A 25,853-nucleotide genomic window follows, 5' to 3' on the forward strand; every position below is an offset into this window, starting at 1 on the left:
TTTAGAAAGCTGTTTGAGCATTTATTCGAAATTCTTCTCCAGTAGGGCAACTTTGGCAGAATATTAAAAAATGTACATGTTAAAAGTGAGACAAACTTGTGCACTAGTTGACAGCTGAATGACACTATAGTACAACAGTAGATGTTAACTAGTATAATTTGATGTCTTTAGTCGTACCAGTAGCACACAATTGCCAACTAATGCACAATTTTGCCTTGTTCGAGTTGTCATACTAGTTGATGGACGTTTGGATGGATTTCGAATAAATGATCGAGCGGCTCGCCATAGACCGACGCACTGCAACAACATGACTTGGGCGATACAATACATTTGGTAACAACTCCGATGAATTCGGCACAACATGAAGAAAGACCCACACGGGCTAATGTGGGTAGATGTGCTGTTGCTGTGGCTTCATATGGGCTTAAAGCAGACAACACACACACAAACTCACACACACACACGGATCAAAGTCAGTCACATTAAGGATGATATGGGAGGTAGTATGTGCTCATGGCCTAAATCTCCATTTTAATTTCTGTAGTCCAGAATGAGACTAAGAGAGCGCAGATGAAGGCCAGAGCCTAAACACGCAAGTGCTGCAAATAAAACGACCTGGCCTTCTCCAGCCTTTTCAAGTTCTCTGCATCCTCCCGTCGACTGTCAGCGTGTCGGCAGGTTGGCTACGGTCCCGGGGCGTAGGGCCAGCTGATGGAGCTCCCCGACAACTGCATGTCTCGGATCAGCGTCTCGATGGGGGTCTTGCCCACCAGGCGCATGAAGAAGAGCTGCGAGATGAGGTTGGCTGGCACGGCACGAAGAGCCGGCAGGCGCAGGAGCAAGCGGCCGAAGCGCTGGGGATGGTTGGGGTACTGCAACCTCTCGTACTCGGTCAACGCCACCTGGGCCTTCTCCTGCAGGGACTCTACGTGGGCTGGATCATTCAGACCGCATGCATCTGACAGAGGAGGAAGGACCTTGCATTATTGGGTATAAAGACTTTTTTGGGGATTGTGAAAACACTTCAGATGCAGTGACATGACTTACCTGGTGAAAAGAGAGCGATGGCTTTCAGGCAGCTGTATTCAGCTGTGTCCACTTGCAGTCTGTTGAGCTTGTCCACTTGGTCCTGGAAGATCCTGACCTGGTCCATGAAGGACACCACCCTCTCGGCAGACATTGGGGACGAGTGGAAGCCGGCCGCTGCCAGCAGGGGGGCCATGTGGAGTGGCAAAGCAGACTGGGCTGCGTTGAGAATGAAAAGTTCGCTCCAGCTCAGCCTCAGCAGCGCCACCTGAAGGAATCAAGTCAGGTGTTTGAGCCAGCGCAACGTCAATAGCTTTCACCATCCTTGACTGACCTGCTCCGAAACTGGCAGCTCTGGGAAGTACGGGATGTTTCTGGCCCACTCGATGGTGCTGAAGAGGAGGCGGGCAGCTAGCTCGCAGATGCTGTCAATGCCCATGACGGAGGCTCCGCTCGCAGAAGCTCCCATCTGCGCCTGGCCGTACGGGGTCCCGTAGCGGCTGTGAGGGTACGGCTCGGCCCGAAGCAGCTGGGAGATGAGCTCCGACACCGGCTGCCCGTTGAAGTAGTCTGCTCCCAGGTGATTGGGCAACACGCCTCCCGCTCCGCCGGCCCGTTGGGAGTTGGGACTGATACCTGAGTGGGAAGGTGGGATGCGACCCCTCTGGACAGCTGCGGGGACACGGGCGAATTTGCTAAACATGGTGGCTGTACTTTTCCGATTAAAACAATATCCTGTACATTCTGATAAAGATGTGAAAAATGTATTCATTAACATATATTGAACAGTCCACTTTCCAAAATCCACTTTTGATAATCCTCCAGATGGACAAACGGTCCATGAGGTTGTTTTTTTTTGTCCACAGCACTTGAGAGTTCAGCCTCGGCAGGAGTTTACACTCTCCTGAATGACCTTCCAGTCATACTGTATATATGCCATGGCCATAATAAAACCGCTAAAAGAACACATCTAGCAGCGCCCAAGACTTGCTGGCTATGCTTGAGATAATCTCTCCATATAGCAGTGGGATATAATCACCTCAAAAGTTAATGCTACTTTGACTGAGCCAAAGTTGAGCTCCACAATTCCAGGTAGTGTGGAAACAGCTACGGCGTGCGTCACCGCCTCACTCAGTCATTACCAAGCGGGCCTAATATAACCTCTGTTACATGTGAGCATTAGAAGCCATAGATCAGAACTGGAAACTCCAGTCACACGTCAATAGACTTGAACATGACAATTGGTAAAGTTCAAAAAATGAAAGTAGTCACGTATGAATATTTAAGTTTCTTTGGGTGTTCCCGAACCCCCCCCCCCCCCCCCGTGTGCCTGTTCAAATATTTTATTTTTTTCCGATCAGCCGCTCTTTCCGTGTTGTTCAAATGGGCTGGTGACCCGCTTATCGCAGATCATCAGCAGCTGCCAGAGTTCAACACCGCGGTAAAAACATGCCTTCAGTTGACAGTATAAATATTCCGCTCGGGTCACTGGCAAATGTCACTGCTTGCTCTCATTGTTAGCAGGTAAAGAAAAAGAAACCTATCTACTGGATCTGTAGCCAGCGGCGTGGTGGCCATCTGGAAGTTCGGCAGACCTTCCGTGCGGCCAATCCACTCCAGGCAGAAATTGTCGCGCATCAGGGACAGTCCCCCGTTCATGCAACCCCATTTGATAAATTAGTTTTGGTGTTGTTGTTTGTTGTCTGCAGGCCTCCAAGTGGGATTTTGCTGAGGCACAAATATGGGGAAGAGCACAGAAGCATTTCTGGGGCTTTGAAGGTTCTAAGATTGAAGTTAGTCACATTTTCCTCTTCCGTCGGCACATCATTTTGCTTACGTAAGAAATACCACATTTCATGACTATTTTAAAGCCCAGTTTTATAGTCTTCTATTAATCATGATTTAGTTTGGTTTCAGCCTAACTAATAAAGCATTGTAATTAGCCATTTAGTGTGACGTGCAGAATGACCCGCTAACCTGCATTGCGTATTGATCTCACCTTCTTTGCGCATGCCAACATGGAAACATTTCTTGAGTCGACAGTACTGGCACTGGTTGCGATGGTGCTGGTCGATTTGGCATTCTCGGTTTGATCTGCAAACCCAAATGTAAGGTGATGAAAATCCTCCAACACGCAGTGTTTTTCCAATAAGCACTTTGTATTCACGTTTTCCCTTCCCGCCCCCCCTGCTGCCTCCTCTCACGGCCTCTCTGATGAGAGAAAAGTGTGAGCTGGCGTGTCTGAAGAGCTCTTCAAGGCTGTGACCTTTGTAAATCATCAAGCCAACACGCCCTTGTGTCGCCTTGTACGGCAGACGAGCCCCGGCAACATTCCTTTCAGCCCTGGATATGACATGCCGATTAAAGACACATTCCTTTCAGGGTTAGCGTATTATTACCAGAAAAGGAATATATGACGGAGAACTCCCCCCCCCCCCACCCCAAGAGCAAAGAAATGAGTTTGCAACACTTTGTTGACCTTCAGAAGCATATGGCTGACCTTCATTTTTTTTTTTCCCGTTTCCAGGAACTTTCCAAATATAGAAACGCTCCACTCAGACAAATACGCTTCCGGCTAATTACCTGCAGGAGTAGTTGAGGTTACGTCGGATGCTCCTTTTGAAGAAGCTCTTGCAGCCCTCGCACGTGAACACGCCGTAGTGTTTCCCGCTGGACTTGTCGCCGCACACCACGCAGTCCAGCACGCAGGCCTTGTCCTCATCGGCGACGTCCACATCGCTGCTTCCGGCGTGGGGCGAAGCCTCCTCCTCCTCCCGCCGCAGGTATACCTTCTCCTCCAGTCCCATGGCGTCCCCGTTGGGGTTGCCCCATCCCCCACTTACCATGGCCATAGTGGCCTTGGATCATACGCTGACCCGCTCCGGTTTTAAGTCACAAAAGGGGCAATGGGCTGGCTCCAGTTTGATCTCCAAGGTAGCAAAAGGATGAAAAGTTGTCTCTGCGATGACCTTTCCCTCCTTGTCGTCTGTTTGGATTGACCCGGCGATCTTCCCTGGTGCACTCTGGTCCTTAATCTGGCTGCTCCCTCTGTTCTTGCCTTTTGCTCTTGTTTATGCTGCCCTGACCTCCAATCAATGGTTCCTGAGAAAACTTTACGCACACACACTGAGCGGTTCAGAGTTCAGGCAGGAGAAGAAAAAAAAGGGTGCAGCCTTCTCAAACCCAGGAAACAATAAATTACACTTTGTCTCCCATTCTGGTCTCCACTTTCATTCACAGACTTTCTTTCCCCCCTCTGAGAAGAAGAACAAACTCAGCTACAGTCACTCTGCGTCTCTACGCGTGACTGCTTTCTTGCAAAAGGACAAGTGGGAGGAAAATAAAACAGTGCTCTCCTTGAGGCAGGGTTAAACTACCCTGCCCTCTGCTCCAACTTCTAAACTCGTCCAACCAGTTCCCGTGCAGCGCTGGGGTGTTTATCTGCTGATCTTGGGCCAGCTCGAGTCCAGACTCAACTCTTGACTTGTCGAGGCAGAGGTGACACCGATGAAGGGGGGGGAAGAAATGTTCATCCACTCAGAAACTTTGTGACCTAAAAGTGATGCATAAAAAAGAAATCCATAAAAATGCTGACACTGGCTTCATGCGTTCTATTCGAACCAGAGAGGTCTGAGGAAGACGACACACTCCCTCTTTCTTTTGGAAAAATGCCTCTGTGGTTTCTGCGGCAACTCAATTCATTAGTCCTCTTCTCTGAAGTTGACTTCTGTTTTCTTTGTGCGCCTCCAACTCTGCTGCAAAGGCTCAAATGTCACAAGACAAATACAAAAAAAAAAAAAGGCAGAAACAAAGTCGACCTCCCGTGAGACACTTTTTTTTCTTCTCAGCCTTGTTAAGTCACTGTCCATCCAGCAGTTACAAGCAGAGGCCAGAACCTCTTCACATTCCCTGCCAGGGAGTCGGGGTGTACTGTTGCACTCTGTCGTCCTCCTCCTCCAATAGGAATAAATGAGTCCAAGAAGCAGGAAAAAGCCGATCACGGACGGAACGGAGTCTTTGGTGAAGCGGACCCGGCCGGCCCGGCTGCCTCTCAGCTTCACGTCAGCCTCTCTCCGCCTCTCCCGGCTCGGTCTCCCCCTTTAGGGAGAGTTAGCGTGTGTCTGTGTGCTCAGGGATTTGACACTGCTATTCAAGCCCTGCCGTTGCCATGACGCCAGATGCCTTATAAGGCCAACAGAGTCAAAGAGCACAGAGTGGGCCACGGCGCACACACATAGTCATAGAGAAAGAATGCCTGACTGGCTGCCTGTTTCCCCCCTGACCTCAGGCCATGGAGAGAGCAGGAGGAGTTAACCCCAACACTGCCACAAGACAAAGAGGAGGGGGGGGGGCGAATGTCACATGGAGCGTATGCTACCCTTACTCATGTTCCCCACTCCACTCTAATCCTCCGAACTTCCTGCGACATTGTTGACCCAATAATATCAGGGAGGGCCTGTTGTTGTTGTTTTTGTAGTGCGACTTGTGAAAAGGTTATATGATAAGGCCGCGGCCCCTTTTCACACCTGCTCCTCACACTCACTCGTACGACGAGGGGGCTGGAAGACACACGCACCACCACACACACACCCGCTGGTCACGTGTTTCTTGTGTGTTATCACATAAATCATTTTACTTTAAGAAACAAATAGGAGGAAAAAAGGAATAGGTCAGAAATAATACAAATCAAAGCATATTAGGTGACCTAAGAAAGGAAAGTAGTCATTTCATAAAAATATTTGTCATCTTAGCGGTAGTTCAGAATTTTTTTGGGGGGCATCTTTCATGTCAAGAGTCAAATGAGGGCAATAAAGTTGCAAATCGTTAGCCTGATAACGTTAGCCTGAGTTATTTTCAACTTACCGTCTCAATATCAATAAATATTACCAATGTGCTTTCTAAAATCAATTTCTTCACATCTCATCCAAGTCATGGTCAAGGTTGGCAACATTGTTAAATTTGATGGGTCCCACCCTGCCCCAACAACGCTACCAGGCTAACCAACTGACCCCTCCCCTAAAAAAAAAAAAATGCTGAAATATTTATGACCGCTTCAAAAAGGTTTTCTCATCACATGCTTGTGCAGGAATGTCACCGGAACGGAGAAAAGGTTTTCCCTTCCTCGCCATCGTCTTTGCCTAAGAGGAGCAACTCCCATCAAAAGTAAAGCTGTCACAACACGGTGCACTTGGACAGAGAACATAAGGTAACTTTAACCTACATCTGTCACAGCCAGACTCATTGTGCATGGCTAGCCCTTTTGTTTGGAGTATCAGGGGCCAAGCTAAGCTGCAAACTGAATTAGTGCTGTCTTTTAAGCGGCTCTCTATCAGGCATGCTGGACTGTACACACACAATGCAAAAAGATTCAACCATGGAATCATATTTACTCACTGAAATGGCTGTTCGGCTCCTACTGATTTTAAAAATCTTCTTAGCACACTTACAATGTGTAGTGTAATGGACGCACACCGACCGTGTACATATTGAGCGTATCCACTGGCGGAGCTAGGTGAGGGAGGGGGGGGGGAACTGAAGGGGCACTGCCCCCCCTGAAATATGCCTGGAGCCACTCAGGGGACAGGCCAGATAAATGATTCTTGGGTATTTCTTTTCAACATTTTTAGACATTTAATTTTTAAAGAATTTTTATCAGCATTTTCTCTAAAAAAAATCTGGTGTGTAGATTTTTGTGTGTGTTTTGTGGACCCCCTGAGATACACAAAAGTTTTCCCTTTAACAAAGAACAAATACAATAAAGTAACAAGATAACAGAACACATCACAAACTGGCAATAATACAAGCATAACTCAAGAGACAAAACAAAACACAACCAGTTGCTTCTCTATTTGTGCTCGGCAAATGGACACGGTGTTGATTGCACGTTTGCCAGTGGGAAAGTTGAACTGTTTAACATTTGTATTTGCTTGCCCCCAACTGTTTTCCAAGCAGATTAGGGAGGAGTAATCACTCTTAACACATTACACACCACAGGATAATCACCGAGGATAATCTTTCAACGACGTCCCAGAATCTGGCCTCTGTTGACTTTGATCATTAGGGAGGCAAAATGATGACATTTTGCTTGATTGTTGGACCATTGGAGTCATGTTGGTGTTGTCCAGGTGTGTCATGTAAGATTACACACAAAAAGTTAGTATTAACTATGCTGGTCTTTTTACTGTTTGTTGGATAATGGATAATGCAGTGGAGGCAAGAATGGCATTTGGTGTGTGCTCTTTGAACCGCGGGGTCAAGAATGCAGCTGCTCTCAGCATGAAGTCAACTTCTGCGGCGGCGGCGCATTCTTAACACAGTCAGGAGTCCACAAAATGGCAGCAGGCAACACTTACCTGAGTTCTGCACAACACAAACACACACACACTGGTTGTATATTATCGATATATATATATATACTGTACAGGTTTAACCAGTCCAAGGCCTGCGGGTCGTCGGGCAGGCTCCTTTGCGGGCGGTCACTTGAAATATCTCGACAACAGAACGCAAAAGCGCCTTTGATGAGTCTGAAAACATTTGCACATGCTAGCTTTGCATTAGTGTGTGTGTATGTTCAAACTCTCAGGTGAGCAAGGTTAGGAGAGCAGAGGTCAACATGTGGCAATGAAGCAGTGAGCCAGGAAGCGCGTGTTCTTTTGTTTTGGGCTGGAGCTGAGGCCAAATAGCATGTGATCAACATCTAATTGTCTATACACTCTTATAAAGTCACCTTTGAATTGATTAAAAAGTAACATAGTATCAGCATTTGAGCGGTTGTCATTGAGTGTATTTATGGGTACAAGTATGACTATTTATCTGTTGTAAGAGTTTGACCTATAACATTTTAAGTGTGCGAGGAAAAGCACATGACTCCCTGTTTCTTCCTCATTAGCCCAAAGAACTTTGGCCCAAAGAGCAACCTCTCTCTCTGTCTCTCTCGCTCTCTCTCTGCCCCCCCCAACAGGGGCCTTTGACCTGGAGCGAATGACAGAGCAATTGAGAATAAACAGGGCAAAAGAACCTGCTAAAGGAAAACATCTGCTCGTGTGCGCGCGGAGCAACACACGGCATCCGATCAATAGCGTGCTTGCAAGAGATGGTGGGAAAGTTACCATTTGGTGTGTGTCCTTGTCATTCAAATGAGCTGTCTTGCAATGGCTGTGAACAAGGTATCAAGTCATTGTGCGTGGATTTACCCAATTGGCTGGATTTGTTTTGTCAGCAAATTGTGTCTTTGGTAGGGGTGTAAATCGCGGGTTTTGTAACGATACGATATCATATCGATACAAAGAATCACGATACGATATTTGCCGATATCTTAAAGCCTGCTGTGATTCATTCACGATACATCATGATATAGTGCTCTACGATCGATATAGAACAATATCCTGATTTATAACAATTCATACGCAAAAGCAACAAGGTACTGCAAACTCTTTATTTAGGAAATTACAAAGTGCTTCCAAACGAATGACTTGAAGCCCAAAGGTTTTCAAAATAAAGTCGTGTCTAATGTCCGAGGTCAAAAACGGGCGATATAGATCGATGTTTACGTTTAGCATCGATGCCAACAAATCGTAGAGCATTCTATCGATTAATCGATGTGTATCGATGAATCGTTACACCCCTAGTTTCAAACTACTTTTAGGGTTTCTAAGAATAGGGTTTCTAACTAGGCTTTCAAAACTAAGGTTAGGGTTTCCGACTAGGGTTTCCAAGGAGTTTTGCCATCGCTAATTAGGGTTTCAAACTAGGCTCAGGGTTTCCGACTAGGGTTTTAAACCAAGGTTAGGGTTTCAAACTAGGTTTTAAAGCTAAGGTTAGGGTTTCCAACGAGGGTTTCAAACTACTTTTAGGGTTTCTAAGATTGGGGTTTCTAACTAGGCTTTCAAAACGAGGGTTAGGGTTTTCGACTAGGGTTTCCAAAATTAGGGTTAGGATTAGGGTTGGGGTTAGGGTTTCTAACTAGGCTTTCAAAACTAGGGTTAGGGTTAGAGTTAGGGTTAGAGTTAGAGTTACTAACTAGGCTTTCAAAACTAGAGTTAGGGTTAGGGTTTCTAGCTAGGCTTTCAAAACTAGGTTTAGGGTTTCCGACTAGGGTTTCCAAGGAGTTTTGCCATCGCTAATTAGGGTTTCAAACTAGGCTCAGGGTTTCCGACTAGGGTTTTAAACCAAGGTTAGGGTTTCAAACTAGGTTTTAAAGCTAGGGTTAGGGTTTCCAACGAGGCTTACAAACTACTTTTAGGATTTCTAAGATTAGGGTTTCTAACTAGGCTTTCAAAACGAGGGTTAGGGTTTCCGACCAGGGTTTCCAAGGAGTTTTGCCATTGCTAATTAGGGTTTCAAACTAGGGTTAGGGTTTCCGACTAGGGTTTTAAACCAAGGTTAGGGTTACAAACTTGGTTTTAAAGCTAGGCTTAAGGTTTCCAACGAGGCTTTCAAACTACTTTTAGGGTTTCTAAGATTAGGGTTTCTAACTAGGCTTTCAAAACTAGGGTTAGGGTTTTCGACTAGGGTTTCCAAAATTAGGGTTAGGATTAGGGTTGTGGTTAGGGTTTCTAACTAGAATTTCCAAACTAGGGTTAGGGTTAGAGTTGGTTAGGGTTAGGGTTACTAACTAGGCTTTCAAAACTAGAGTTAGGGTTAGGGTTTTTAACTAGGCTTTCAAAACTAAGGTTAGAGTTTCCGACTAGGGTTTCCAAGGAGTTTTGCCATCGCTAATTAGGGTTTCAAACTAGGCTCAGGGTTTCCGACTAGGGTTTTAAACCAAGGTTAGGGTTTCAAACTAGGTTTTAAAGCTAGGGTTAGGGTTTCCAACGAGGGTTTCAAACTACTTTTAGGGTTTCTAAGATTGGGGTTTCTAACTAGGCTTTCAAAACGAGGGTTAGGGTTTTCGACTAGGGTTTCCAAAATTAGGGTTAGGATTAGGGTTGGGGTTAGGGTTTCTAACTAGGCTTTCAAAACTAGGGTTAGGGTTAGAGTTAGAGTTAGGGTTAGAGTTAGAGTTACTAACTAGGCTTTCAAAACTAGAGTTAGGGTTAGGGTTTCTAACTAGGCTTTCAAAACTAGGTTTAGGGTTTCCGACTAGGGTTTCCAAGGAGTTTTGCCATCGCTAATTAGGGTTTCAAACTAGGCTCAGGGTTTCCGACTAGGGTTTTAAACCAAGCTTAGGGTTACAAACTAGGTTTTAAAGCTAAGGTTAGGGTTTCCAACGAGGGTTTCAAACTACTTTTAGGGTTTCTAAGATTAGGGTTTCTAACTAGGCTTTCAAAACGAGGGTTAGGGTTTCCGACCAGGGTTTCCAAGGAGTTTTGCCATTGCTAATTAGGGTTTCAAACTAGGGTTAGGGTTTCCGACTAGGGTTTTAAACCAAGGTTAGGGTTACAAACTAGGTTTTAAAGCTAGGCTTAAGGTTTCCAACGAGGCTTTCAAACTACTTTTAGGGTTTCTAAGATTAGGGTTTCTAACTCGGCTTTCAAAACTAGGGTTAGGGTTTTTGACTAGGGTTTCCAAAATTAGGGTTAGGATTAGGGTTGTGGTTAGGGTTTCTAACTAGAATTTCAAAACTAGGGTTAGGGTTAGAGTTAGTTAGGGTTAGGGTTACTAACTAGGCTTTCAAAACTAGAGTTAGGGTTAGGGTTTCTAACTAGGCTTTCAAAACTAAGGTTAGGGTTTCCGACTAGGGTTTCCAAGGAGTTTTGCCATCGCTAATTAGGGTTTCAAACTAGGCTCAGGGTTTCCGACTAGGGTTTTAAACCAAGGTTAGGGTTTCAAACTAGGTTTTAAAGCTAGGGTTAGGGTTTCCAACGAGGGTTTCAAACTACTTTTAGGGTTTCTAAGATTGGGGTTTCTAACTAGGCTTTCAAAACTAGGGTTAGGGTTTTTGACTAGGGTTTCCAAAGTTAAGGTTAGGATTAGGGTTGGGGTTAGGGTTTCTAACTAGGCTTTCAAAACTAGGGTTAGGGTTAGAGTTCGAGTTAGGGTTAGGGTTACTAACTAGGCTTTCAAAACTAGAGTTAGGGTTAGGGTTTCTAACTAGGCTTTCAAAACTAGGGTTAGGGTTTCCGACTAGGGTTTCCAAGGAGTTTTACCATTGCTAATTAGGGTTTCAAACTAGGCTCAGGGTTTCCGACTAGGGTTTTAAACCAAGGTTAGGGTTTCAAACTAGGTTTTAAAGCTAGGGTTAGGGTTTCCAACGAGGGTTTCAAACTACTTTTAGGGTTTCTAAGATTGGGGTTTCTAACTAGGCTTTCAAAACTAGGGTTAGGGTTTTCGACTAGGGTTTCCAAAGTTAAGGTTAGGATTAGGGTTGGGGTTAGGGTTTCTAACTAGGCTTTCAAAACTAGGGTTAGGGTTAGAGTTCGAGTTAGGGTTAGGGTTAGGGTTAGGGTTACTAACGAGGCTTTCAAAACTAGGGTTAGGGTTAGGGTTTCTAACTAGGCTTTCAAAACTAGGGTTAGGGTTTCCGACTAGGGTTTCCAAGGAGTTTTGCCATCGCTAATTAGGGTTTCAAACTAGGCTCAGGGTTTCCGACTAGGGTTTTAAACCAAGCTTAGGGTTACAAACTAGGTTTTAAAGCTAAGGTTAGGGTTTCCAACGAGGGTTTCAAACTACTTTTAGGGTTTCTAAGATTAGGGTTTCTAACTAGGCTTTCAAAACGAGGGTTAGGGTTTCCGACCAGGGTTTCCAAGGAGTTTTGCCATTGCTAATTAGGGTTTCAAACTAGGGTTAGGGTTTCCGACTAGGGTTTTAAACCAAGGTTAGGGTTACAAACTAGGTTTTAAAGCTAGGCTTAAGGTTTCCAACGAGGCTTTCAAACTACTTTTAGGGTTTCTAAGATTAGGGTTTCTAACTAGGCTTTCAAAACTAGGGTTAGGGTTTTTGACTAGGGTTTCCAAAATTAGGGTTAGGATTAGGGTTGTGGTTAGGGTTTCTAACTAGAATTTCAAAACTAGGGTTAGGGTTAGAGTTAGTTAGGGTTAGGGTTACTAACTAGGCTTTCAAAACTAGAGTTAGGGTTAGGGTTTCTAACTAGGCTTTCAAAACTAAGGTTAGGGTTTCCGACTAGGGTTTCCAAGGAGTTTTGCCATCGCTAATTAGGGTTTCAAACTAGGCTCAGGGTTTCCGACTAGGGTTTTAAACCAAGGTTAGGGTTTCAAACTAGGTTTTAAAGCTAGGGTTAGGGTTTCCAACGAGGGTTTCAAACTACTTTTAGGGTTTCTAAGATTGGGGTTTCTAACTAGGCTTTCAAACTAGGGTTAGGGTTTTCGACTAGGGTTTCCAAAGTTAAGGTTAGGATTAGGGTTGGGGTTAGGGTTTCTAACTAGGCTTTCAAAACTAGGGTTAGAGTTCGAGTTAGGGTTAGGGTTAGGGTTACTAACTAGGCTTTCAAAACTAGAGTTAGGGTTAGGGTTTCTAACTAGGCTTTCAAAACTAGGGTTAGGGTTTCCGACTAGGGTTTCCAAGGAGTTTACCATTGCTAATTAGGGTTTCAAACTAGGCTCAGGGTTTCCGACTAGGGTTTTAAACCAAGGTTAGGGTTTCAAACTAGGTTTTAAAGCTAGGGTTAGGGTTTCCAACGAGGGTTTCAAACTACTTTTAGGGTTTCTAAGATTGGGGTTTCTAACTAGGCTTTCAAAACTAGGGTTAGGGTTTTCGACTAGGGTTTCCAAAGTTAAGGTTAGGATTAGGGTTGGGGTTAGGGTTTCTAACAAGGCTTTCAAAACTAGGGTTAGAGTTCGAGTTAGGGTTAGGGTTACTAACTAGGCTTTCAAAACTAGGGTTAGGGTTAGGGTTTCTAACTAGGCTTTCAAAACTAGGGTTAGGGTTTCCGACTAGGGTTTCCAAGGAGTTTTACCATCGCTAATTAGGGTTTCAAACTAGGCTCAGGGTTTCCGACTAGGGTTTTAAACCAAGGTTAGGGTTTCAAACTAGGTTTTAAAGCTAGGGTTAGGGTTTCCAACGAGGGTTTCAAACTACTTTTAGGGTTTCTAAGATTGGGGTTTCTAACTAGGCTTTCAAAACTAGGGTTAGGGTTTTCGACTAGGGTTTCCAAAGTTAAGGTTAGGATTAGGGTTGGGGTTAGGGTTTCTAACTAGGCTTTCAAAACTAGGGTTAGGGTTAGGGTTAGAGTTCGAGTTAGGGTTAGGGTTAGGGTTAGGGTTAGGGTTACTAACTAGGCTTTCAAAACTAGGGTTAGGGTTAGAGTTCGAGTTAGGGTTAGGGTTACGGTTAGGGTTTCTAACTAGGCTTTCAAACTAGGGTTAGGGTTAGGGTTAGAGTTCGAGTTAGGGTTAGGGTTAGGGTTAGGGTTAGGGTTACTAACTAGGCTTTCAAAACTAGAGTTAGGGTTAGGGTTAGGGTTTCTAACTAGGCTTTCAAAACTAGGGTTAGGGTTTCCGACTAGGGTTTCCAAGGAGTTTTGCCATCGCTAATTAGGGTTTCAAACTAGGCTCAGGGTTTCCGACTAGGGTTTTAAACCAAGCTTAGGGTTACAAACTAGGTTTTAAAGCTAAGGTTAGGGTTTCCAACGAGGGTTTCAAGCTACTTTTAGGGTTTCTAAGATTAGGGTTTCTAACTAGGCTTTCAAAACGAGGGTTAGGGTTTCCGACCAGGGTTTCCAAGGAGTTTTGCCATTGCTAATTAGGGTTTCAAACTAGGGTTAGGGTTTCCGACTAGGGTTTTAAACCAAGGTTAGGGTTACAAACTAGGTTTTAAAGCTAGGCTTAAGGTTTCCAACGAGGCTTTCAAACTACTTTTAGGGTTTCTAAGATTAGGGTTTCTAACTAGGCTTTCAAAACTAGGGTTAGGGTTTTTGACTAGGGTTTCCAAAATTAGGGTTAGGATTAGGGTTGTGGTTAGGGTTTCTAACTAGAATTTCAAAACTAGGGTTAGGGTTAGAGTTAGTTAGGGTTAGGGTTACTAACTAGGCTTTCAAAACTAGAGTTAGGGTTAGGGTTTCTAACTAGGCTTTCAAAACTAAGGTTAGGGTTTCCGACTAGGGTTTCCAAGGAGTTTTGCCATCGCTAATTAGGGTTTCAAACTAGGCTCAGGGTTTCCGACTAGGGTTTTAAACCAAGGTTAGGGTTTCAAACTAGGTTTTAAAGCTAGGGTTAGGGTTTCCAACGAGGGTTTCAAACTACTTTTAGGGTTTCTAAGATTGGGGTTTCTAACTAGGCTTTCAAAACTAGGGTTAGGGTTTTCGACTAGGGTTTCCAAAGTTAAGGTTAGGATTAGGGTTGGGGTTAGGGTTTCTAACTAGGCTTTCAAAACTAGGGTTAGGGTTAGAGTTCGAGTTAGGGTTAGGGTTAGGGTTACTAACTAGGCTTTCAAAACTAGAGTTAGGGTTAGGGTTTCTAACTAGGCTTTCAAAACTAGGGTTAGGGTTTCCGACTAGGGTTTCCAAGGAGTTTTACCATTGCTAATTAGGGTTTCAAACTAGGCTCAGGGTTTCCGACTAGGGTTTTAAACCAAGGTTAGGGTTTCAAACTAGGTTTTAAAGCTAGGGTTAGGGTTTCCAACGAGGGTTTCAAACTACTTTTAGGGTTTCTAAGATTGGGGTTTCTAACTAGGCTTTCAAAACTAGGGTTAGGGTTTTCGACTAGGGTTTCCAAAGTTAAGGTTAGGATTAGGGTTGGGGTTAGGGTTTCTAACTAGGCTTTCAAAACTAGGGTTAGGGTTAGAGTTCGAGTTAGGGTTAGGGTTAGGGTTACTAACGAGGCTTTCAAAACTAGGGTTAGGGTTAGGGTTTCTAACTAGGCTTTCAAAACTAGGGTTAGGGTTTCCGACTAGGGTTTCCAAGGAGTTTTGCCATCGCTAATTAGGGTTTCAAACTAGGCTCAGGGTTTCCGACTAGGGTTTTAAACCAAGGTTAGGGTTTCAAACTAGGTTTTAAAGCTAGGGTTAGGGTTTCCAACGAGGGTTTCAAACTACTTTTAGGGTTTCTAAGATTGGGGTTTCTAACTAGGCTTTCAAAACTAGGGTTAGGGTTTTCGACTAGGGTTTCCAAAATTAAGGTTAGGATTAGGGTTGGGGTTAGGGTTTCTAACTCGGCTTTCAAAACTAGGGTTAGGGTTAGAGTTCGAGTTAGGGTTAGGGTTACTAACTAGGCTTTCAAAACTAGAGTTAGGGTTAGGGTTTCTAACTAGGCTTTCAAAACTAGGGTTAGGGTTTCCGACTAGGGTTTCCAAGGAGTTTTACCATCGCTAATTAGGGTTTCAAACTAGGCTCAGGGTTTCCGACTAGGGTTTTAAACCAAGGTTAGGGTTTCAAACTAGGTTTTAAAGCTAGGGTTAGGGTTTCCAACGAGGGTTTCAAACTACTTTTAGGGTTTCTAAGATTAGGGTGTCTAACTAGGCTTTCAAAACGAGGGTTAGGGTTTTCGACTAGGGTTTCCAAAGTTAGGGTTAGGATTAGGGTTGGGGTTAGGGTTTCTAACTAGGCTTTCAAAACTAGGGTTAGGGTTAGAGTTCGAGTTAGGGTTAGGGTTACTAACTAGGCTTTCAAAACTAGAGTTAGGGTTAGGGTTAGGGTTTCTAACTAGGCTTTCAAAACTAGGGTTAGGGTTTCCGACTAGGGTTTCCAAGGAGTTTTACCATCGCTAATTAGGGTTTCAAACTAGGCTCAGGGTTTCCGACTAGGGTTTTAAACCAAGGTTAGGGTTTCAAACTAGGTTTTAAAGCTAGGGTTAGGGTTTCCAACGAGGGTTTCAAACTACTTTTAGGGTTTCTAAGATTAGGGTGTCTAACTAGGCTTTCAAAACGAGGGTTAGGGTTTTCGACTAGGGTTTCCAAAGTTAGGGTTAGGATTAGGGTTGGGGTTAGGGTTTCTAACTAGGCTTTCAAAACTAGGGTTAGGGTTAGAGTTCGAGTTAGGGTTAGGGTTACTAACTAGGCTTTCAAAACTAGAGTTAGGGTTAGGGTTTCTAACTAGGCTTTCAAAACTAGGGTTAGGGTTTCCGACTAGGGTTTCCAAGGAGTTTTACCATCGCTAATTAGGGTTTCAAACTAGGCTCAGGGTTTCCGACTAGGGTTTTAAACCAAGGTTAGGGTTTCAAACTAGGTTTTAAAGCTAGGGTTAGGGTTTCCAACGAGGGTTTCAAACTACTTTTAGGGTTTCTAAGATTGGGGTTTCTAACTAGGCTTTCAAAACTAGGGTTAGGGTTTTCGACTAGGGTTTCCAAAATTAAGGTTAGGATTAGGGTTGGGGTTAGGGTTTCTAACTAGGCTTTCAAAACTAGGGTTAGGGTTAGAGTTCGAGTTAGGGTTAGGGTTAGGGTTACTAACTAGGCTTTCAAAACTAGAGTTAGGGTTAGGGTTAGGGTTTCTAACTAGGCTTTCAAAACTAGGGTTAGGGTTTCCGACTAGGGTTTCCAAGGAGTTTTGCCATCGCTAATTAGGGTTTCAAACTAGGCTCAGGGTTTCCGACTAGGGTTTTAAACCAAGGTTAGGGTTTCAAACTAGGTTTTAAAGCTAGGGTTAGGGTTTCCAACGAGGGTTTCAAACTACTTTTAGGGTTTCTAAGATTGGGGTTTCTAACTAGGCTTTCAAAACTAGGGTTAGGGTTTTCGACTAGGGTTTCCAAAATTAAGGTTAGGATTAGGGTTGGGGTTAGGGTTTCTAACTAGGCTTTCAAAACTAGGGTTAGGGTTAGAGTTCGAGTTAGGGTTAGGGTTAGGGTTACTAACTAGGCTTTCAAAACTAGAGTTAGGGTTAGGGTTTCTAACTAGGCTTTCAAAACTAGGGTTAGGGTTTCCGACTAGGGTTTCCAAGGAGTTTTACCATCGCTAATTAGGGTTTCAAACTAGGCTCAGGGTTTCCGACTAGGGTTTTAAACCAAGGTTAGGGTTTCAAACTAGGTTTTAAAGCTAGGGTTAGGGTTTCCAACGAGGGTTTCAAACTACTTTTAGGGTTTCTAAGATTAGGGTGTCTAACTAGGCTTTCAAAACGAGGGTTAGGGTTTTCGACTAGGGTTTCCAAAGTTAGGGTTAGGATTAGGGTTGGGGTTAGGGTTTCTAACTAGGCTTTCAAAACTAGGGTTAGGGTTAGAGTTCGAGTTAGGGTTAGGGTTACTAACTAGGCTTTCAAAACTAGAGTTAGGGTTAGGGTTTCTAACTAGGCTTTCAAAACTAGGGTTAGGGTTTCCGACTAGGGTTTCCAAGGAGTTTTACCATCGCTAATTAGGGTTTCAAACTAGGCTCAGGGTTTCCGACTAGGGTTTTAAACCAAGGTTAGGGTTTCAAACTAGGTTTTAAAGCTAGGGTTAGGGTTTCCAACGAGGGTTTCAAACTACTTTTAGGGTTTCTAAGATTGGGGTTTCTAACTAGGCTTTCAAAACTAGGGTTAGGGTTTTCGACTAGGGTTTCCAAAATTAAGGTTAGGATTAGGGTTGGGGTTAGGGTTTCTAACTAGGCTTTCAAAACTAGGGTTAGGGTTAGAGTTCGAGTTAGGGTTAGGGTTACGGTTAGGGTTTCTAACTAGGCTTTCAAAACTAGGGTTAGGGTTTCCGACTAGGGTTTCCAAGGAATTTTACCATCGCTAATTAGGGTTTCAAACTAGGCTCAGGGTTTCCGACTAGGGTTTTAAACCAAGGTTAGGGTTTCAAACTAGGTTTTAAAGCTAGGGTTAGGGTTTCCAACGAGGGTTTCAAACTACTTTTAGGGTTTCTAAGATTAGGGTTTCTAACTAGGCTTTCAAAACGAGGGTTAGGGTTTTCGACTAGGGTTTCCAAAGTTAGGGTTAGGATTAGGGTTGGGGTTAGGGTTTCTAACTAGGCTTTCAAAACTAGGGTTAGGGTTAGGGTTAGAGTTAGGGTTAGGGTTAGAGTTAGAGTTACTAACTAGGCTTTCAAAACTAGAGTTAGGGTTAGGGTTTCTGACTAGGCTTTCAAAACTAGGTTTAGGGTTTCCGACTAGGGTTTCCAAGGAGTTTTGCCATCGCTAATTAGGGTTTCAAACTAGGCTCAGGGTTTCCGACTAGGGTTTTAAACCAAGGTTAGGGTTTCAAACTAGGTTTTAAAGCTAGGGTTAGGGTTTCCAACGAGGGTTTCAAACTACTTTTAGGGTTTCTAAGATTAGGGTTTCTAACTAGGCCTTCAAAACGAGGGTTAGGGTTTCCGACCAGGGTTTCCAAGGAGTTTTGCCATTGCTATTTAGGGTTTCAAACTAGGGTTAGGGTTTCCAACTAGGGTTTTAAACAAAGGTTAGGGTTACAAACTTGGTTTTAATGCTAGGGTTAGGGTTTCCATCGAGGGTTTCAAACTACTTTTATGGTTTCTAAGATCAGGGTTTCTAACTAGGCTTTCAAAACTAGGGTTAGGGTTTCCGACCAGGGTTTCCAAGGAGTTTTGCCATCGCTAATTAAAGTTTCAAACAAGGGGTAGGGTTTCCGACTAGGGTTTTAAACCAAGCTTAGGGTTACAAACTAGGTTTTAAAGCTAAGGTTAGGGTTTCCAACGAGGGTTTCAAACTACTTTTAGGGTTTCTAAGATTAGGGTTTCTAACTAGGCTTTCAAAACTAGGGTTAGGGTTTCCGACCAGGGTTTCCAAGGAGTTTTGCCATTGCTAATTAGGGTTTCAAGCTAGGGTTAGGGTTTCCGACTAGGGTTTTAAATCAAGGTTAGGGTTACAAACTAGGGGTGTAAATCGCGGGTTTTGTAACGATACGATATCATATCGATGTAAAGAAACACGATACGATATTTGCCGATATCTTAAAGCCTGCTGTGATTCATTCACGATACATCACGATATAGTGCTCTACGATCGATATAGAACAATATCCTGATTTATAACAATTCATACGCAAAATCAACAAGGTACTGCAAACTCTTTATTTAGGAAATTACAAAGTGCTTCCAAACGAATGACTTGAAGCCCAAAGGGGAGCGAATTTCCTCGTCTTCTTGGACAGACACTAGCCATAGCACCAGCCCAGGAGCCGCGTAGTTGTCGGCTCCCCTTTCACGTGCCTGCTCTGCTCACAACACAACACGCCGCGCAATGCTCCCGGAAAGAGGAAGCAAGCAACAATGAACTGGATTTCAAAATAAAGTCGTGTCTAATGTCCGAGGTCAAAAACGGGCGATATAGATCAATGTTTACGTTTAGCATCGATGCCAACAAATCGTAGAGCATTATATCGATTAATCGTTGTGTATCGTTACACCCCTAGTCTTTGGTGAGGATGCACCGCCCCAAGATGAGCAAGTGGTAGCCCGAAGGAGCGAGTGGCCCCTTTGATTATTTGGGGATAATTATAAAGAGTTGTTTTAAGTTGTAATGACATAGTTCACCACTAGATGGCAGACGTTGCAGAATAGTACTCCTCCATCAGAGAAAAAGATGGGGATTGTAAAAAATAGATAACGGTAGCGAAAAATGTCATATCTGATCGTCAAGTCTGAAGCGTATCTCGTCTCAAATGAAAAGCACACAAACAACAGTGATTGATTTCTCTTCAAAAGGATCGTTGACGGTTCATTTAGTGCTCGACTTGTTTTTGTGAGTATATCGAAGAAGTCATTTTTTTGGCAGCAGGGCATTATCTTAACACTCGGAGCAGCCAAAACATTTTGACTTGACGCTTTTGTAAATCTTTGTCCAAGCTGCTCTGTCAGTGTGTCCTAGACGCTGGCTATAGAGGTCAAATAAAGGCTCTTAGGGCTATACTATGAACTTAATCTGCTCAGTGAAGATGACTCAAATGCTCAAACAGGATTAGTGGGAAGCCCCGCCCCTTGCTGTCTTTCTTCCGTAAACACCTTAGTGCGGTAATCTAACGGCCGACCGCAAGCTGCCAAGTAACCTCGTTAGCTCATGTCGTCTGTTGATCTTCTGTTTGTTTTGAATTTGTTCCCTCTTACTCATATAAAACATTTCACCAAAAAAGCATTGAGTATTTGTGTAATATTTGGTATTGAGCTTTAATGTCATTAATATCTATTAATTCATTTTTGTCAGTTTTTAAAATGTATATTTGAATAAATAATTTAATTTATTTATTGTAAATAATAACATACACTATGCTACCACTCAAAACAGTTAGGAATATTACAATTAAAAATGACAATGTATTATTTTACTATTAAAATAAAAACTCTGGCCCTGATATCAACAGAAGCTATTGACAAAATCATCAGTATGGTTGGGTTGAACATAATATTCTTTCAAATCGCTTGGGATGAGATGAGGATTATTTACTCGGGACAAGTATTGTCAGCAGCCCGTGCGTGTTGCATTAATGTGGCCGAACGAATGTTAAAGCGTATTTGATTGAGTTGAAATGCTTTGCCCTGGTCTCCATCACCTCACTGACCTCTCCATTGGCTTGCAGGTATCAGCTCAGTGGAGATCAGTGGAGAGAGAAGAAGTGACTACGGAGCTGTGACAGGTGAGCTCATGGCTTTAGAGGAAGGAGAAAGGGTGAGGCCACCACCTGTGATCCCTTTGCACAGATTACAGCATATTAAAATGAGGAAAGGACGCCGAGTCAATGAATTGACCTAAAACCTCTGAGTCACTGCAGCCTTGCGTGCGTCGGAGAGTGAGACAGCAAACCATGTAACGCTGAGTGACAGCCTCTGTCGTTGGGTATAAATCCCAGGCACTGAAAATCTGCAACCTTCCAGGCTGTCTGCTACCGGAATAAATTGCTGCTGTACAGTTTGAGGGAAGGTTTATGCCGCATGTAGTGATTTTGCAACACAATAATATGTTTAGGAATGCATTTAAAGCGTAATAACTATTATTATTATTGTCAGTATTATTACTGATAATAATAAAATTATATATATATATATAATTAAAAAATAAAATAATACTAAAATTTTCAGGTCTGTTAAAATCATAAAACATAAGTTCAAATCTAACGTCACGCAACAACGAAGGCCTGCTCCCTCATCTAGTGAAAGTTGTTGGAACAAAGTAAACACGAGTGAGAGCCAGAGAGGGAAAGCTAAGTGTACAGAGTACTCAAGTGTCCAGATAACGCCGTCAGCAAAAGTCACAGTGACCTGTGTGACGAGTGCATGTGAAGAAATGGCTGCCACAACTAAATTTACACACAGTACACCACCGTTTTGGAGCAACATTCAGTCAGCTTTGAATAAATTACACACAAGGTTCCAGCATTGTAAGCTCTACAAACACAAAGTTTGAGGTCATAGTGTTGTTGTTTTCAATATAAAAAAATAGATTGACATTTATTTTCATGATTTGGCAAAGACACACATAAAATCATCATGAAGCCAAGCTCCATTTTGTCTTGCTTTAGCTCCTTCCAAACCAGTTCAACTGCTCCGCTGGTCTGACCGCAGCTGATTTCTCCAAAACTGAAGAGAATGAGCTACTGTGACGCCAGTATGGATGAATTTACCGTCTATCCGTTCATGATAAAAGGTCAACCCATTGTTTCCACACAATGCCCTGTCTTTGATACAAGAAGAGTCAAGCGGAGGTTACGACCGTGGCGTCATCTTAAAAAAAAAGCCTTTGATGAACTCAAACGTTGGACATGCTGCTTGGAAAACGGGAAGAGATCATCTGCTCTAATGGCAGCTATTATAACAATAGTGACTGTGACCTGGACGTGTGGGGGGAGCGGGAAAGACGAGGCCTTTACGGCGACCTTTGCCCGGGAAACGGCGGGCCGGCCAAGAGTCAGGGCGCCAGGGACTCGCCAGCTCGTCTGCCACTGTCAAGCCTCAATTCAAGGCGCAACACAACAGCCAGGCATCGCTGTGACCCCGTGGGCGTGACATTCAACCTTTGCCTTAACCTCATGACCGTGGTCCACAGCTGCGGTTGACCTTTTTGGGTGGGGCGGGGCACAGGGGGGGATGATTGAGAGATGACTTGCGAGATTGAATGTGGGAAGCAAGGACAGAAGGGAGTAATAATAGAGAGCCGAAAGGAAAGCTATTTTAATTTATTTATTATTCAACTCTTGTAGAATTTAAAATGTATAATTATATTTAAATATTTTCATCATTTAATGATTTTTTAAATTTAAAACGGATTCTTGTCACTTTTGTTCAAAACACAGAGACTTCTGTTACCAGTAGTAGAGCAAGAAAGTGCTCAGTGTGCAACTCTGTCGCTATATTTAGCATCTTTTCTTACCCCCTTAGTGCTGATGTTTACAGAATTGTGAATCCTGTTATGCACACACAACATTTCGACTGGTCAATGCAGGAGTTTGTTTCAAATATTTTTAATAAGACACAATCAAACTTGAAGGAAACAACATTGAATGACAGACACGTATTGGAATCACAGAACAGTTTCTTCCCTCCTCCATTCTGAATCTTCTCCTGCTGCCTTGGACGTTTGGTTGTGCGTGTGCTGACTTTCCATCATGGCTGCTAGTTTCTGCTCCAGCTTCCAAACTTGCTCCCTGTATCTTCTGCGAATGTGTCTGTACGAACTCAAGGCCTTACTGGAATGATGACGATTTTGTTTTAACACATCACTTGTGAAGGTCAGGAATGGAGACAAACATCGGGTACCTGTGAGCTTGCGCAATCCGTGCCACGTGCTCATCGCTGTTGGAGGCGCTTTCGGGGAGCGATGCATTCAATGAGTCATAAACAAAGGCCAACCTCTTCTTCAGGGCTTGTTCCCTAAAAGCCAAAGAGAAGATGAAGTGCAGAGCTTCATTTCCAGTCTTGATTGGCAGCTATTGTTTTTGCTCACCTCTGAAGTAGCACTTGCAGTTCCTTCCATATGGGCCTGGACCTGAGCCCAGATACATCAGCATCACTCCACACTTTATCTGCATTCTCGCAGAGTCTCTGAAAAGGGAAATATGAAAATGTACTTTTTAATCATCCAAAATGCAATTGAGGTGATAACTTGTAATCATCTAAGTCTGTGTCCTAAAACTTTTGTCCGTCACGATCTACTCTGCCATGTCCTTGTCCTTTTTTGACAATGGCAGAGGTGTGGAGAGCAGCTCTAATATACAGACCTTGTTTGACCGAAATAACCTTCTCGGCCTGGAGGGATTGGATTGTCTGCTTTGGTAGCTAGATGTATGATTTCCCGGGTGGGACACCCAGATTTGATTCGGGTTCTGTCACAAAAGACCAACGTCCCGCTCCCTCTTGTACGCTTCACCTTGACTCTGGGTGTGCTGTCGTTGGTTCACTCCACCTACCTGTTGTTCAGTCTTACGGTCCTCCGGCTTTTCTCGGGGGCCTTGGGGAACACGTGCTCCAGATGCTTCTTGTGCTTTTTGGGCCACCACGCTCCACTCCAGACACCTCAGCTCTTTCTCCTTCAGACGGATCAGAGCACGGAGATCTGACATCTCCTCCTGAAGCAAAAAGCCAATTTAGGGTAGAACCGTTTTGCTGAGCACTAAAATGCATCTTACCCTGGCTGTGATCATCTCATGGAACAGAGATGTTTTATCTCTCTTGCTTTCCACTGGCTTGTTATCTTTGGATAAATGTCCCACTCTCATGGCAGACTCTGGGCTGATTTTTTCTAGATGTGGCCGTGGCTTCGGGAGGCAAATGGCCGCCCGCTCTCTTTTTAGCCGCTCAATCAGCTGACGGAGCGCAACCTCTCGATCAATCGCTTCGGGCGTTCTGGAGTTACAAATTGTAAATTACAATTGCTAATATTGGTTTGGATTGCTTTTAAACATCACCTCTGCATTTTGTGTTTTTCCATCTCCTTGGTGACGTCAGTGAAGGCGGTGGACAGCTCCTCACTGTCACTTGACATTTTCCTATTCTGAGGCGACGGACTGCTGCTAGTCTGCTGGTCGTTATTGACCCCTGCTGAGGACAGTTAGTTTTCTCCACGCAAGACGTGCACAAAGTGTTAATCACCTGCGCCGTTGGTCAAGCATTGTTGCCTCTGAGCGTCGTAAAGCGACAAAAGTTGGCCGTAAGCCTCTTCGCACTCCTCACTGATAAAAGCAACAAACCACAGCAAAATTCTGATATGATGCTACAATGCTGACCGAGCGTATTTTATTTGCGTACCAGTATCGGAGAGCCAAGTGCGCGGTCGAGCACTCGGCCTCCAGCCTCTTTAATGTAATGCCGATCTGCTCACACTCTGACCTCCTTCGCTCCAAAGCAACAGTCAGACGCTCATTCTTGGTCTTCAGCTTCTCAATGTACCTGGAGAACAGCAAAAATGGGACGTTTGGACACATTTGGTATCAAGACGCCAGCAGTGGCGGGAAGAAGACAAATAAAAGCAACCTATTCAAGCGTTCGATCTCAGTCTCCAGGCCGTTGGGGCTTGAACAAGGACTTCCTGAGGTGACAAAGCTCCGTGGGGAGCTGTCACCTCCTGAAGATAGCGAGCCTCCTGCAGCTCTCCTGAGGAGTAAAGGAGAACCTGGAAAGGAGGAGGACATCCGGTCTGCGCTGCCTGAAGATTTGTAGGGAGGAGAGCAAATGGCTGACCTCCAGGCCCTCTGCTGACCAACCTAGTAGAAGACAGAAGAACTTTCATATGTCCACAACAAAATGAGTCAGCACGTAAAAATATGACAAAAAATACGATTTTGCGACTCCTGGGAAAACAAATGACAAAAACAACAACCTTGCTCTTCTCCTCCTCCTCCACCTGGTTGATGCTGTGCGCTCTCTGCAGTTCCACCATTGGAGCCTGCTTTTCCATGACTACCTCCTGGAATATTTCCCTACCCACATCCGATGGGCAAGCAATCCCAAATTCCTTTTCCATCTCTTCCAAAATCTGCAGGGGCCAGAAGACCCAAATTGCCAATAGATGAGTGCACATGATTATTAGCATTTGTTGCTGTGTCAGCACCTTTGTGGCCTTGGCCCAGCTATCCTGAGCTGCTCTTAGATGCTCTTTGGGTTTTTCTCGCTCAGAGGATGTGATGGGGGCCGCCCATGACCGTCTGTAGTTGATTGAGTCCTCCACAGCAGTCAGAGCACCTTTCAGTTCTGCCCACATGACACTACTGCCCCCTAGAGGAATTAGTGTGAAATTGTGATTAGTCCATTTTTTTAATGCAAAATTAATATTTCACATTATTGTCAGAATTTATTCCAAAAAATAACATTACTTTTGTTGTCCATACAGGACAAGAATGAATAAATGTATTTTTATTTAATTTTGTATTTAAATAAATAAGTAAAACCTCGATAAGGCAGTGAAGGTCTACATTTGACATCAGACGTGGTGCTATTCTCTGGAATGCTTCTCACTAGTCTGTGTGAAAGCAGGTCAAGAAACAGAGGACTGGATGGTCTTGGTGGTCTCAGATCATCTGGTTCACTGCAGAACACAAGAGCACTAGTATCAGAGGTGTCCAATCCAGGTCCAAGAACCAGAACCCAGCCACAGTTTGGCTTTTTGATTAGCAAATGTGGCAATTGCAGTACCTGGGTGCCTTGAGCGAGCCCATCTTTTTGTTGACTTCAGCGATGATGCTGAGCAGCGTGCCCACTTCAGCTTCACATTGAGCCAGTTCTGCAGGTGAAGGCTCCAGCTCAGGGTAAAGGCCCCTGTGGTCCAAAGGCATCTTCGGCACCTTGCCGCTGCCAGATGCCGTATCCAAGCTGTTACATCGGACCAAGCGAAACTGCTGCAAAAGCATGTGCTCGACTTTTTAATCTGTCCCACTTTAATGTTGGAAATGCAAAGTTACACGGTACAGACAACTAACTTTATTAGTAAGGAATGACTCATTTAAAAGGCTTTTAATGACTTTTTGAGATGAAATCTGATGTGCTCGCAAAATAGATGGGTTTTTGGCACCTATTGTTTTGCGCTGCGGAAAGGGGGGAAACTAAAACATCCTGTATGAAACTTCCTGCCTGTACAAATAATTTTGCAT

The 25,853-nt window shown here is 44.0% G+C and overlaps 3 protein-coding genes across 3 annotated transcripts in view; 1 reads left to right on the forward strand and 2 right to left on the reverse strand.

Moving 5' to 3' along the window:
• On the reverse strand, positions 1-5,241 carry nr2f6b (nuclear receptor subfamily 2, group F, member 6b). Its single transcript, XM_037248651.1, has 5 exons — positions 3,610-5,241; positions 3,026-3,120; positions 1,361-1,698; positions 1,048-1,294; positions 1-958 (listed from the first exon to the last, which is right to left on the reverse strand). Exons 1-5 carry the CDS (start codon positions 3,876-3,878, stop codon positions 684-686), a joined length of 1,224 nt encoding a protein of 407 aa, XP_037104546.1. The 5' UTR covers positions 3,879-5,241; the 3' UTR covers positions 1-683.
• babam1 (BRISC and BRCA1 A complex member 1) overlaps positions 3,418-25,853 on the forward strand; it is a 26,720-nt gene continuing 4,284 nt past the window's right edge. Inside the window, exons 1-3 of the mRNA XM_037248654.1 lie at positions 3,418-3,809; positions 6,113-6,232; positions 20,355-20,411. The gene's annotated coding sequence lies outside the window, so the exon portion shown is untranslated. The remainder of the gene's footprint in view (positions 3,810-6,112; positions 6,233-20,354; positions 20,412-25,853) is intronic.
• The window catches only part of ushbp1 (Usher syndrome 1C binding protein 1), a 4,437-nt gene continuing 800 nt past the window's right edge, over positions 22,217-25,853 (reverse strand). The window contains exons 2-14 of the mRNA XM_037248644.1: positions 25,399-25,601; positions 25,155-25,291; positions 24,818-24,981; positions 24,587-24,742; positions 24,241-24,470; positions 24,016-24,156; positions 23,860-23,939; positions 23,676-23,805; positions 23,397-23,613; positions 23,178-23,336; positions 22,715-22,812; positions 22,528-22,641; positions 22,217-22,457 (exon numbers count right to left, since the gene is read on the reverse strand). Coding sequence (XP_037104539.1) covers positions 22,292-22,457; positions 22,528-22,641; positions 22,715-22,812; positions 23,178-23,336; positions 23,397-23,613; positions 23,676-23,805; positions 23,860-23,939; positions 24,016-24,156; positions 24,241-24,470; positions 24,587-24,742; positions 24,818-24,981; positions 25,155-25,291; positions 25,399-25,601 — 1,995 coding nt within the window. The 3' untranslated portion in view covers positions 22,217-22,291. The remainder of the gene's footprint in view (positions 22,458-22,527; positions 22,642-22,714; positions 22,813-23,177; positions 23,337-23,396; positions 23,614-23,675; positions 23,806-23,859; positions 23,940-24,015; positions 24,157-24,240; positions 24,471-24,586; positions 24,743-24,817; positions 24,982-25,154; positions 25,292-25,398; positions 25,602-25,853) is intronic.

This window comes from Syngnathus acus, chromosome 4 (genome assembly GCF_901709675.1).
Source record: "Syngnathus acus chromosome 4, fSynAcu1.2, whole genome shotgun sequence".
Taxonomy (NCBI): Eukaryota; Metazoa; Chordata; class Actinopteri; order Syngnathiformes; family Syngnathidae; genus Syngnathus; species Syngnathus acus.

Coding starts and splice junctions, on each gene's coding strand:
- nr2f6b (XM_037248651.1), bottom strand. CDS start 3,878: ATGGCCATGGTAAGTGGGGGATGGGGCAACCCCAACGGGGACGCCATG. Junction 3,121..3,609: donor AACCTCAACTACTCCTGCAG/GTAATTAGCCGG, acceptor TTGGGTTTGCAG/ATCAAACCGAGAATGCCAAA. Junction 959..1,047: donor CATCGCTCTCTTTTCACCAG/GTAAGTCATGTC, acceptor CTCCTCTGTCAG/ATGCATGCGGTCTGAATGAT.